General features: G+C 43.7%; 1 protein-coding gene across 1 annotated transcript in view; it reads left to right on the top strand.

The window, feature by feature from the left end:
* LVRN (laeverin) overlaps positions 1–12,931 on the top strand; it is a 39,487-nt gene extending 26,556 nt beyond the window's left edge. Inside the window, exons 14-20 of the mRNA XM_028749118.2 lie at positions 3,415–3,568; positions 4,218–4,312; positions 5,505–5,609; positions 6,666–6,830; positions 9,838–9,978; positions 11,251–11,314; positions 11,731–12,931. Of these exons, the coding sequence (XP_028604951.2) occupies positions 3,415–3,568; positions 4,218–4,312; positions 5,505–5,609; positions 6,666–6,830; positions 9,838–9,978; positions 11,251–11,314; positions 11,731–11,877 (871 nt within the window). The 3' untranslated portion in view covers positions 11,878–12,931. The remainder of the gene's footprint in view (positions 1–3,414; positions 3,569–4,217; positions 4,313–5,504; positions 5,610–6,665; positions 6,831–9,837; positions 9,979–11,250; positions 11,315–11,730) is intronic.
* The last annotated feature ends 1,022 nt before the right edge of the window (positions 12,932–13,953 follow it).

The following is a 13,953-nucleotide window of genomic DNA, read 5'->3' as shown; positions in this document are numbered from 1 at the left end:
TGGGGAGGGCCATGGATCGCCATGGGGGAACAACAGTGTAGCAACCCCCCCACCAGCACCTGGGGTGGACCAGTGCAGTATTATAGGCTGAAACTAGGCAGACCTGCCCATTCCAGAGGAGTGCTTGTTTGAAATCCCATCATTGTCACAAAGCCAAATTTTGCAACTGAGCATGCCATGCCTTGTCTTTAAAAACTTGACAGGCAGTGCATGGAGACCGTTGGTACATCTTGGTTGCTTCTGTGCAGTCCTGAACATCTTGTGTCCACCACCAAGTCTATACCATTATGTGCTGGAATAAAGATCTCTTTCTTTACCTATATGCAGCAACTGTTGTCTGCATGTATTGGGCATGAGGCATGACACATTTTGGCCTGGTGGGCCAGATATTTCTCTTGCCCCACCACCATTCTGTGGGCCAATTCTGACAGGTGAGTGGGATCACCCAACTGCCAATCATCTGAGGTCATAATGATGCCTGGCGATTGACAAGCGGTGGTCCCACCTCTCTCTCAAAGTTGGCCTATAGGGCTGGGGGGGACATAGTGACAAAACAGGATAGAGTTCTCTGCGCATTCGCTGACGGCAGCTGGTGGGTGTCAGTCCTGCTTTCTGCAGGGTTTTGGTGTGTGAGAACCAAGCAGGATTGAACCCTCTGTGCATCAGCTTTCTGCAGGGATCAGCTGTGTATCTGCCTGCCCCACACCTGATGTCAGGTGGTTAGGGAGCAATGACCTTGCAGACCAAGTTTGTCCCATGGGCCAGAGGTTCCCACAGATTTAGAATCACAGACTAGTAGAGTTGGAAGGAACCATGAGGCTCATCTAGTTCAACTCCCTGCAAATGCAGGAATCGTCCGCCAAAAACGGGGCTCAAATCTGCGACCCTGAGTCTCATGCTCTACCGACTGAGCTTCCCTACCCCTGTGCTACAATATACATGCCTATGGATTCTGGCAATATTGATGCAGCGCTACAGTAGAGGAATAATTAGTTCAAATTTTTGACTGAAAAATACCGGTATTTCTTCTAGAAGCAGAGGTTTGACTGAAAATAAAAGAAATGTTTGGGATTTATTTATAACTCGGGATCCTTGTCCATAAATCTGAGATCTGGACTTGCTAGGACTCAGGCTAACAGCTTGGCTTCCTTAGCCTGTTATGGTTTTTCCTTCACTGTTCTGTTTAATCAACTAAGGTGACCATAATGAAGACCTGCCCTATTTGTCCCCCAAATATATAACTTGCAGCACACTTTTAAGCTGCTTACTCAGAAGCAAGTTCGACACAGCAGCCTCCTTGGTGTGCCTTACTCATAGAGGCTTTTGCCTGTGCAGCCAGCAGCCGATCACATAGCGAGTTCTCATAGACAACTTTGATCCTGCACTCCAAACATGTGCTTCCTGGTCTGCCTCTAGCCTGTGTCTTGCTCCTGCCCTCTCTTTGCTCCAGTTCTGAGTCCAGCCCACCTGGCCTCCCTTCTCCAGCCTCAACCTGCTTCCTGACTCTGCTTCCAGCTCCGCTTCCTCCTCCTATAAATTGCCTGCCTGGAATATCACCATTCAATAATATTTGAACTGTGAGTATATATACACTGCTGTCTGCTGCACCTAATTCTGCTGGGACTTCCCTCCATTTGAGTCCTGACACGCAAACCATTAAAGTTGGGGTCATAATGCCAGCGACACGATTGCCACATTAGTTATACTGTGTGGGGTGCAGCACCGTGTAGGAAGTGATTTGGGTTATGAAGCTTCCCTTGCTGTTGTGTGATTTCAGATAGGTCAGTGTAGACCCTTCATGTGGGAAGCTGCTTCCCCACAAAGTTCCTCCCATTGCATTGCTGTCACTTAAGTTCCTTAGCAATTTAAGATTGTGCTTGATTTCACTTGGATTCAAGCTTAAATAACATTGCGAGCCCAGGCGGAGACCCCCTAATTCCAAGAGACCACCAGAAGGAATAATGACTTGTGACGACGTGTTAGGGAATTAAAAATTGGCCACAACTTTATTAAACCTTTCAGATGCAGGAAGACCTTGGCTTAGGCATCGGGTGTGTATCCCTCCCAGCCCCCCAGCTGGGGAAACTGGGGCTCCTCAGGGTGAATGGGATATGGAAGGGTGCACTGCAAGATGCTTATGTACGCAGGCAGCCCACCCCATATCTGCTCAACGCAGGGGAGTTCACTGACAACCTTTCAGTGTGTGGCCAGTGACTCCTTTTTCATAAACCCCTTTAAGAGGGGACCCTGGAATCGTCACTGTGCCGGGGGGTGGGGTTGAGCCACCACTTCTCCCCCCCCCTTTCGGTAAGATAGACCAAAGGATTCCGCCCAAGGCCTCAAACCGCCAAAGTTGTGACAGTTGCTACGGGGAAGGCAAAACCTGCCAATGCAGGGAAATTCCTTCCCGGCTCTTCAACAGCAACCATCAAAAGAACATAGCAGCTCCCTTTGAACAGGTAGGAAAATGGTTAACCTGCAAAAAAGCATTAAGCAAAGGGAGGGGGGGGTGAAGCTCCGGAGCCGACTGCATGGTTGCTGCTGGCTCCGCCTCCTATTTATGCAACTGGCCCCGCCTCCACACGATGCTGATAGGTTAAGTGGGGTTTGGCGGGAACCCCCAATGACTAGCACAGGGAGGCGGGCCAGCCCAACCAGCTGGTGAGTCCAACGTGGCCCGGGGGTGCTGTGTGCGGTCCCACAAAGGGCGCCCACAAAGGGAGGTGTGAGCACTCATTCCCTGGAAACCACCCATAGAACTCGGTGCCTGGGGATTTTCTCAGCTCTGTATGCCCATCGAAGCTTTTTAAACTTTCACTTCCTATAACTGACAACTGTGAAGCTACACATGTGAAATGGCCCCACTTTGAATCACGGCTTCACATTCGCCGGATCATGAACTTTGCATGGAAGCAAGTTCCGTGGATTTCATATAAAGGACTCTTTGCATATCATTTCTAAATGGAGACACTTCAGCTTGTAAACAACCCAGCATTCCCCTAGCACAGGGGTAGGCAACCGAAGGCCCACGGGCTGGATGTGGCCCAATCGCCTTCTCAATCCGGCCCACAGATGGTCCAGGAACCAGCCTGTTTTTACATGAGTAGAATGTGTGCTTTTATTTAAAATGCATCTCTGGGTTATTTGTGGGGCATAGGAATTCGTTCATTCCCCCCCCCTCATATAGTCCGGCCCACCACATTGCATGGTCTGAGGGACGGTGGACCGGCCCACGGCTGAAAAAGGTTACTGACCCCTGCCCTAGCAGAATATTCTTTTGTGAGCTCTCTTTAAAGTATTTGAAGAGCAGACCATTTATTTGCTTGTAATCATTGTCTAACAATGAAAACTCCCATACACATATGTACATAGCTGCTTGTATGCATTGCTTAAATATGATTTCTTTTAATATAGGTCTGGTTATACTGAGTATGATACTCCACTATATTTAACTAAGTACCTTGAAAAGGAAGATGATCCCTTAGTGTGGGAATCGGTACTGCATCATCTAGAAGTTGAGAGTTGGGGGCTCATTCAGACGGATTATGAATTATACCCAGTTTTAAAGGTATCTAAATTCTGAAATTTAGGGTGCTTATTTTACAATGAGTACAGATACTTGCTGGTGTGACATTTCCCCATTTGAATGCATGCAGAAAAGTGGCCGTTAATGTAACGTCCAAAGAGTTAGCTATATGTCTTGCTGTCCACTTAGGAATTATTTGTTATTTCCATCCTCATTCTACGTAGAAAAAAACATTCACACAAGCAGCAGCAATATGTTCTGTTATTTCGTCAGTGAAATAATTTTTTTGACATTGCAGGGCCATATTTTAATATAAATTAGATATAATAATCTCTGCTATAATCGTTGTTATTGTCATTCAGTGTCTAAAACACTAAATATTGTACAGAACACATGGGGGAAATATCCTTGTCCAAACAGGCTTTCTATCAAATGTAGACAAAGGAAATAATAATAAAATAAATATTGGAGGAGGAAAAGGAGAATGCTAAAATGAAAACCACAGTACCTTAACCTAGGTTATCTACTTAAGGCTGTGTGCAGTCCCTATGCATGCTTACCTGGGACAAAAAGAAAATTTATTTCAGTGGGACTTCTGAGTAGATATGAAAAGATTGTGCTGTTTGTATTAGAAGAAACGTAATAAAAGTAGAGTTCATCTATATGTTACATCTTTCTCTTTTCTCCAAAGAAATATTTCTTAACAAGGATTTCACCAATATGTCATCATTATACAAATCTCCTTCGTCAGAGCTTTGAAGTACTGGAAGATGAATTTTATACTGTGTAAGTCCTTAATTTTTTTTAATAAACCAGCATCCTTATCATGGAATGTGCAACATAAAGGTAAGCCATCAGTTTATGTCTATCAGCTGCACCGTGCTAGGGCTACTTCATTACTGACCTTTCCTTAAAAAAATTCCTGCTAGTTACAGCTACAAATCCTTCTGTGATTTCCCACCTCCACCCTATCCTGTCCCCGGTCTTGTAAATTTAGTGCTAGTTGTTCGAGTTGCCCTGTCATCCAAGCATATGAACATAGACTGGGAATCTATTCAACCACGGGATAGAATTGCAAATTTGGAAGAAATTAAAAAGCCACCTGGCTGAACCCCATGCACAGAAACAGAACTATTCACTCATCAATCCCACCCTACTTCTGAAATCAGATTGTGCAGTCCCGATGAGAGCAGAGAAACTGGACAATAGGAACATAGAAAGCTGCCTTATTGGTTTATCTAGCTCTGTGTACTGTATATATGTAACTGGCAGCAACTCTCCAGGGTTTCAGACAGGTAACCTTTCCTAGCCTTACCTGGAGATGCTGGCAAACTGGTACTTGAATTCAAAGCAGATGCTCTACCAATGGGCCGTGGCCATTCCCTATAAATAAACTCACATAAAAACTCAGGTGCCCAAAGGTGCCTGCAGAGGATGCAGTTCCAGGTGACTCCAGTGATGGTGCATTAGTTCACATCAACTCCCCCTTTTTTTGGGGGGGGGGGATGCAACACATTTACTGTATTTTTCACTCTATAGTATAGGACACACCCGACCATAGGACGCACCTTGTTTTAGAGGGGGAGAACAAGAAAAAAAAATTCTCCCCCTCTCTGCTCAGCGCCCCTTCAGCGAAGCGGCAGGAGAAACAGAGCCCCTTCCATTTCTCCTCCTGCTTTGCTGAAGGGGTGCTGCGCAGCTCTCTCTGCTGAAGCCAGGAGAGTCTTGCCCTCCAGCTTCAGCAAAAGGAACCTGAAGCCTCCGGAGCGCAGCGCAAGTTCCCGCTGCGTTCTGTAGGCTTCGCGTTGCTATCGCTGAAGCCAAGGAGCCTGCATTCACTCCATAGGATGCACACACATTTCCCCTTAATTTTTGGAGGGGAAAAAGTGCATCCTATAGAGCGAAAAATACGGTAATATGTTTTTCTGTCTGTCTCCTTTTATTTATTCATTTACATTTTGTTCTTTCTTCCAAAAAGGGGCATAGGAACCATTATAAAAACTGCATGTTGGTTGGGGGTCCGTGACTGTTTAGACCTAGCTTCCGAAATCTTCACCAAGTGGATGAACGACCCCGATTTTGAGTGAGTATGGTGCATAATATCTGTCTGCAAATTTACGACTGAGAAAATACTAGCTGGTTACGGATGATTCCTGCTGGGGTTCAGTAAAAAGGATTTTCTTCCCCTTCTGACAGGTCAGATACATATTTGGTAATAAAGAATCATAGAATTGGAAGGGACCCCTAACACCCCTGCAATGCAGAAATATGCAGCTGTCCCATACAGGGATTGAACCTGCAACCTTGGCATTATCATCAGCACCATGCTCTAACCAACTGATCTATCCAGGCTGTCGTGTATTGGAGCAAGTGAAATTTTCACAAAACCCTTCATTAAAAAAAACCCCGGTTATTCAGTACACAGAATGGCTGAGTAGGTTTTTCTTTGCGTTAGGTGTTGATTCATTTGGAAGGGGCCACAATTAGAGTGTGAACGAGGGGTGGAAGTTAGCTTCACACATGGCAATACAGTAACACATCCGTTCATATTAGCAAAGTAATAGTTATAGTTAAAGAAGTTCAGTTGTTCTTTGAACAGCATATTGCTGTACAAATAAGTGAAATTGTAATAGTCCAAGTAATGTTCATCGTTTTCTCCATTGACTGCTTTCTATCATAATTAACAAACAGTACAAATACTAAAGGCTTTTCAATAAAAACAAAAGCTTTTCAATAAAAAGGAGAGATCGTAAACATATTTCTGAAATATTCACAGAAGTTTCTTAGTTGAAGATTTGAAAGATTTTCAGAATTCTCAAGTTAAATATTTGAAAAAACAAAATTTCAAACTTGGCTTAATTATTCTCATGATGTTGTCCTCTTTGTACCTAGGTAATGTTTTTATAGGAATACTCCATTTTATCCGAAAAGAGTATAGCGTTCCCAAATGTGAATCTTCCAATTAACAAATTCTCATTTTTTGAAATGGAGAACTCTAAATTCCTTTTGTCTCAACTGCAGTGTATGATGTGAAATTCCATCAGCCATAGTGACAGATTTCATTATGTCAATAGGTTATTTTAAATTGTGAAACAAAGGACTGCATGGTGCCTGTTCTAAGTGATATTCTCTCTTGCAGGGTTCCCGTTTCTATTAGCAGTGCCATTCATTGCTTCGGTATCCAGCTGGGTAGTGACAAAGAATGGGACTTTGAATGGCAAATGTACAAGCGGAATGATAGTCAAGGAAAGTATCACCTACTCTTCGCCATGAGCTGTACCCGTGAGCCATGGTTACTTCAAAGGTGACCGTAATTAACTTACTGTTTCAGTGCATTTAAAAAAATGATTGCCGAATTTGTTGTTGGCATGCATCTGTCTCAAAAGACAAGGGAGTGCGCCTGGGTGTGTGTGTGGAGGGGGGAGGTGAAGTCAAACCACTTTTTTTAAGAGCACTGAAGTGACCTCTCCAGGGCTTAAGCCCATATGGAGGTCCTGGTCTGCCCAGGTGACAAGACCCCATTCTCAGCTTCACTGATGTGGTCCAAAGGAAAGCAGAACAAAACATTTGGCACCAGCTTGGCTCCAGGAGTTGCTGGAAAGAGGCGTACAAGGTACCATTCAAATGTCTTAGGGACTCGACTCCAGATTTGTTTGAAAATCAGTAACATTATACATCTTATTCATTCAAGTTTTTCTCTGGACAGGGGAAATTCACTACTGAATTTTGTGATCCCTTATAATACTACTACTACTAATATGTTTTTTGCTGGGTTATCTGATCAGTTATCGTGAATTTATGCTCAGTAACTGAATGGTGCACTGAGGACAAACAACAGAAATGGTGTGAAAAGCATTACTCTTTTTTGTTTTGTTTCACACAATCCATTCCATGAGCTCTCCACAGCTGCTGCTCCCCTCTCTTGATGTGGGTGAAATGCCTAGCAACACAACCAACACAAACCCTTGCTGTCCAAGTCTAGCACACAATCTTGCAGGGTTTGTTAGGAAGGCAGTCTTCTTCCCAGGATAAAGTTAGCTAATGTGCACTCAGAAATCTTCCCTTCCTCCACAACACTTCAGAACTTGCTCCTTGATTATCAGGTTGGCGGGATAGAAGTTGAATTACTCTCAGCACTTGGGGGGGGGGCTGAGTGGTGTAGTTAAGAAAGTCCATCTTTAATTAACAAAGTGGTCTCTGGTGCCTGCAACTTTAGGAGAAATTGTCCACAGCTGCACCTCTGCGATCATAAGACAAAAATTTAGAGCAAGTTTCCATCTTGCTTAAAAGAAGACAACATTTTTAGGATTCGCTGGATAGGTCAGACTTCAGCAGGGGCTTCCTCTAAGCCCGGCTTCGGCTGGGGAGGGCGGGATATAAATAAAAAATTATTATTATTATTATTATTATTAAGACAAATAATATGCATTCCAGTGGCTTTGTGCTGGTCCTGTGGGTTACTTGAGAGGCAAGGTCCATGTCCGGTCCGTGGTCAAAGGTGCAACGGGAAGGCAGTCCGTAGTAGCTGAAGCTGGGTGCACGGCCGGGAGCCTGGTGAAGTCAGGAACAGGCTTGCAAGCAGGGAGCCAGGGCAGGTCAGGAGCTCAGGCAGGAAAGCAGGACAGGGTTCAGGCAGGAACTGGCAACCAACAATGTTGCTCCAGCAACTTGGGACTGGGGCTGGCTGGCTTTTATCTGCCCTGAGGCATAGGGTGGCCCCGATCCTCTGGTGACTCGCCTCTCCTGGCCTGGAGGCGAGCACTCCTCCTGCAGGAACTTAGTTCCCTCCGCATCTCTGCCCTGAGCCTCTGCAGCTCAGGAGAGGCTGGAGGGTTACCGGACCCAGAGGCAACCTCAGCTTCCTCTGACAGGGCTGAGAGTACAGCACCTGCAGGCAATGGGTCCTCCATCACCTCAGGAGCCAGAGCAGACTCAGCTGGTGCCTGCACCTGAGGATCTAGCACAGGTGAGGACCCTTCAGGCTCATGCCACGCCCCCGGCTCAGCTGGTTCTGGAGGCTGGGAATCCTGTGCAGGCTGGGATCCCTCAGGTTCAGCATCCGAGTCTGAATCCCAGGCCACCACAGGCTTACAGAAAGCTACCAGGTTGGTCAGATTTTGCATTCACATGCAGGTTCTTCATGTTCCTTGTCCATTATGCTTTATCTCATTAGTGGGGAATCTTTGGCCCCTCAAATGTTACTTCTGGGCTACCTTTGAAGGTGACCCGGAAACTACAACTAATCCAGAATGTGGCAGTTAGATTGGTGACTGGGAGCGGCCGCCAAGACCACATAACACCGGTCTTGAAAGACCTGCATTGGCTCCCAGTACGTTTCCAAGCACAATTAAAAGTGTTGGTGCTGACTTTTAAAGCCCTAAATGGCCTCGGCCCAGTATACCTGAAGGAGCGTCTCCACCTCCATCGTTCTGCCCGGACACTGAGGTCCAGCGCCGAGGGCCTTCTGGCGGTTCCCTCGCTGTGAGAAACCAAGTTACAGGGAACCAGGCAGAGGGGCTTCTCGGTAGTGGCACCTGCCCCGTGGAACGCCCTCCCACCAGATGTCAAAGAGAAAAATAACTACAAAACTTTTAGAAGACATCTAAAGGCAGCCCTGTTTAGGGAAGCTTTTAATGTTTAATAGGTTATTGTATTTTAGTGTTTTGTTGGGAGCCACCCAGAGTGGCTGGGGAAACCCAGCCAGATGGGCGGGGTATAAATAATAAATTATTATTATTATTATTATTATTATTATTATTATTATTATTATTATTATTATTTATTTATTATTATTAATTATTATTACTTGAACTTCAACTCTTACCATCCCTAACAAATGTGGCCAATGATCAAGTTTGATGGAAGTTGCAGTTCTGCTGCGCACATTCAAAACAATGTAGTAGCAAAGTCTCCCTGGGAGCATTAGAACTTGATGATGACATTATTTGGAATGTACATATAGTGGTGGCAGGAGCCCTGTGTGCTAGCTAGCCACTTGTAGGCAGCTCTGATTAGTTTTTAAAAGGCAACCAGGAGGACAAATGGGCAGCTCTCTGATCGTCTCAAAGAAAAAGCCATAAGAGAGTTGGAGCAAGGCAATGGAGTAAGACACTGGACGCCACATCTCAGCAGATCAGATCTGGTGTGTCCACTCTGCAATCCCAGTTCACTGGATTCCTCGCCCAGCCCTATTTGTCTCCCCTCCACAATGTAAAATGTATGAAGATGGAAGTCTGGTGATCATCTTAGAAGTGTTTTGGAAATTGTTTTATTATAATTTTTATGTTTATTTTGAATAAACCTCTCTTTAGATTCTTGCAGTATATCCTGAATGATTCTGTAACTTCACCAGATCTTGTATCAGAAGTAATTAGACACGTGGCAGAAAGTGAGGCTGGCCACTGGATAGCATGGAAATTCATAACAGAAAATTGGTCGCGTTTATATAATAGGTATGGCAAGCGACTGCTTTCGTAATTTCCCTTTAACTTGATTTTCTAATGTTAATCTGTTGGGTCCGGTTGCGTTGAAGTGTTAATTACTTTGCAAATGTTTTGTTTTACTTGGCTATCAACAGAATAAGGGATAAAATCCCCGCCCCCCTCAAAAACCCAGACACAATGGTGGTGTGCTTGAGAGTCTATTAAGCACATTAATTTACTGGAAAAGAGAATAAACACCACAGCATTAAAAAATGAACAGATATTTAATGTTATATACTTGAATATATAAATGAAAAGTATTCAAAACTAATTGGCTTGGAACCAACATATTATCTCAAATCCATTTGCGGAAGGAGTGGAAGTTCCCACTCATGGAGAACGGGGGGGGGGGGGGAGGCCGCCCCCCATTCCACTTTGTTATGGGATATTCCAAAGTATCTCCCATACTGTTTCAGAGTTTTCTAACTCTGCAGATTAGGTTTTTGTTGGGCACCTGGGGATGCAGGGAAGGTTGTGGGGGATTATTTACCTGCCTACTTTCTGCTCACAGCGGCATTTCATGAATGAAATTCAGCTCATGGGAATCTCTGGATCCAATCCATTATCTAGAGCAGGGGGTGACAAACCATTTTCCCCACTGAGGGCTGCATTTTCTTCGGGGGGAAGCGGACAGGATATATGCATCCCTGATACCAATATAACCCAGAGACGAAATACTCAAGAATCACACAGAAAATAGTATACGGAAAACATAATAAGGGTGTTAAACACGGGCAGAACCTCAGTTAGTTAAATATTTTTATTTAACGTATTTTTCACTCTATAAGACGCACCAGACCATAAGACGCACCTATCTTTTGGAGGAGGAAAACAAGAAAAAAAATATTCTGAATCTCAGAAGCCAGAACAACAAGAGGGATCGCTGCGCAGCGAAAGCAGCGATCCCTCTTGCTGTTTTGGCTTCTGGGATAGCTGCGCAGCCTGCATTCGCTCCATAAGACGCACACACATTTTCCCTTACTTTTTAGGAGGGGAAAAGTGAGTCTTATAGAGCAAAAAATACGGTACTTGATTTAGGGGGGCACCTGCCTCCCGCCCCCCTTGGCTACATCCGTGGTGTTAAATCATAGAACATTCATTCCCTTAACAAGGTGAATTGTTTACTCTGGTAATACATATGAACGTTCTGTCAAAATATGCTTGAGTGAAAACAGACGAGTGGCGCACGCACAACATTTTTATCAAAATATTTTCTCTTTATAAACATGCTTTCTTTTATAGGTGCTCCTTTGAACCATTATACGCTTTCATGAATTCTGTCAGTACAGACTTTGAGGTTCATGTGGTAAGTAGAACAGACACAACATAGAACAGTTGCTCTGAAAATGAAGGATTTAAGCCCTTTAAAAAAAAAATCTTATTTAAAAACCATGTGGAATAGAAAGAATAATGCAGCTGAGTTTCTTAGGTAGTTCCGCTGCTTAGAAGCCTTTGCCCATCTCTGATCCATATCAGCAGGGACTGGAATCTTCTCTTCAATTGCCCCCAAGCCAGAATGGACAAGAGTCCTGTGAATTCACTTTCTTTGTTCTTCTGTGTTTTTCCCCAATGTTATCCTTCTGTGCAGAGGAGGGTGGTGGAAATGAGGGTTGGAGGTGGCAGAAATGTATGTAGGATTTAATAATTAAAGAGAGAGTGGAAGTGAAAACGCAATACTTTGAATAACATCTGCCAATTTACCATAAACGTTAATTATTTTAGGTCCAGGTTTTTCTTAACAATACCCTTGAACCAGAACAAAGAACAACCCCTACAGAGATGCTGCAGAAAGCAAAATCTAGAAATGAAGAAAGAAAAGAATCGGTTACTAAAATGGTCAAGTGGCTACAAAGAAATATGGACATCTGACATTTGATAATTCTTCCAAATATCAGTGTTTTTTGGTAACTGCTTTAGTAGCTTTTTTTTTTTAAAAGGAGCACATATTTTGTGCGTAGAGCTCCCACTTCATGTTTTAAATGGTGGTAGTCTTGCGATGGTGTCTGTCCAAATCAGGCTACTGTGGAGTCAAATTTCTACTCAGAATATTGCCATACGAGACAGAATGAACTAAAAAAATAACCCCGTGCCTAAACAAAGGTAGAAGGAAACTCAAGGAATATCTTGACGCTTATGTCAAATGGACGGAATGTAGCAAGCCTTACCAGTTGAAATGAAGAACTAGCAACTGGAAGAAGCCATTGTTGTCAGTTTGCTATGTGACGTGGGACTCTTTGGGCTACACATCTGTAAAATTTCAGCTTTCTTGCTTTTTAAAACGCACTAAGGGGGGCACCTCAACTTCCCAACCCCCCAAATACTCCTTCCACATCAACCCCCTAGAGCTTTGCCTTCCTACCCCAATAAACTACTAAACTCCCTTTTCACTTTCCCTGCCCAGTTTCTGAAGCCACTTCTTCTATTCTGTAGCCCCACTATCTCTCCCCCCCCACATTGACACTGCTAAACACCCTTTCCACCTTCTGTCCAGTTATGAAGCCACCCCCCCTTGTTCTTCAGAAGCTTTCATCTTCAACCCCATTTCCATACCTCCTTCTACCATTTTCCCGTTCACTTCTTTATTTCCTACAGCCCCTACTTTCCTCAACTCTCCATTGCACACAGATCACCCCCATTTCTAGGCCTTTTCCTCTCCTATTGTCACTCCCATTCTGCGCGCACACACCATTAACCCCTTCACTCCCTGCTTCCTACCAACTCTTTCCTTCAACTTTCCATTGCACTCAGACTACCACCCCCATTTCCAAGCCTCCTCCTTTCTCCTCCTATTCTGCATCCCTCTTTTATGCACACTCCCCATACTGGTATTTGTTACTGTACCGCTAAGCCTATCAGCTTTTCGGTTGCTGGATGTTGTACAACATGGATGTTTGCTTGTTAATAAAATATATCTTCTAAATTACTACACGGAATTTGGAAGTTCATGTCAAAGACAACGCACGGGGCCAGAAGTGAAATACGTGATTGTGTGATGGGACTGTGGAATAGCTGAGGGCTCTGTATCCTTTTCGCCACATGAGAAAAGATGGCCATTGACTCTCCTTGGGCAGGAAGTGGTTTCCGTTGTGAATTCAGCCTTGCCTGTAAAGCAAAGTTTTCCTGGCTTTAGTCCAGTCACAGGTAATTGGTTTGTTCAGTGCTCATTTTTTGGTGCTTGCTTGCTTATTTGGTACTCATTCTGACTTGCTTACTGGCACAGATTTTCATCTCTGACCTACTCCTTGGTTCCATTTCCTACTTACTCCCAAACTCTGGCCTACACCTCTGTGACAATTTCTCCTTGGTCCCATAGATCTCATTCTGTGGGAAGGAACATGGAAGAGACTTAAGAGCCTCGGATATAAGATTACCAGGTTAATGTGCTAGTTCATTGGGATAAAATGGACTGACGAGGAAGGGACGCTGGATGAAGATTGGATTGTTTTATTTTTTCTTCTTTATTTTGTTACTAGGACTGTCTTACATAACTGATGAATGTTAGAAGGATGTTTGAAATGAAATTGCCTGGCTTTAGTATAAATGTTTAAAGGATTAGGAAAGAATACAATGGTTATGAGAAGTTAGTAAAAAATAAGATTTAGGTTTTGAATTATAAGGTTTTAAATAAGATAATGATGAAAATAGATTAAGGTAATGCAATGAAAGATTAGGATAAATAAAGTGGGGAAGGATTTGCTGAATTAACAAATTGAATGAGAATACAGGAAAGGGAGGGGTGAGGAAGTCCGGGAAATAAGCAAATGAAAATTAAGTAAAAGAAGATGGAATTGTTTTTATTATTTTTTCTTTTTTTCTTTTCTGTATTTTGTAATATTTTGAAAATTTCAATAAATATCTACATAGATCTCATTCTGTGGCTCAATTCCTGGCTCCTAACACAGTGCTCTAGAGCCCAACCCTGGAAGCCTATAACCACCAGCAACA

This window comes from Podarcis muralis, chromosome 11 (genome assembly GCF_964188315.1).
Source record: "Podarcis muralis chromosome 11, rPodMur119.hap1.1, whole genome shotgun sequence".
NCBI classification, from domain to species: Eukaryota; Metazoa; Chordata; class Lepidosauria; order Squamata; family Lacertidae; genus Podarcis; species Podarcis muralis.
Note: the sequence above shows the minus strand (reverse complement) of the source record. Positions and strands in the feature narration are given on the sequence as shown.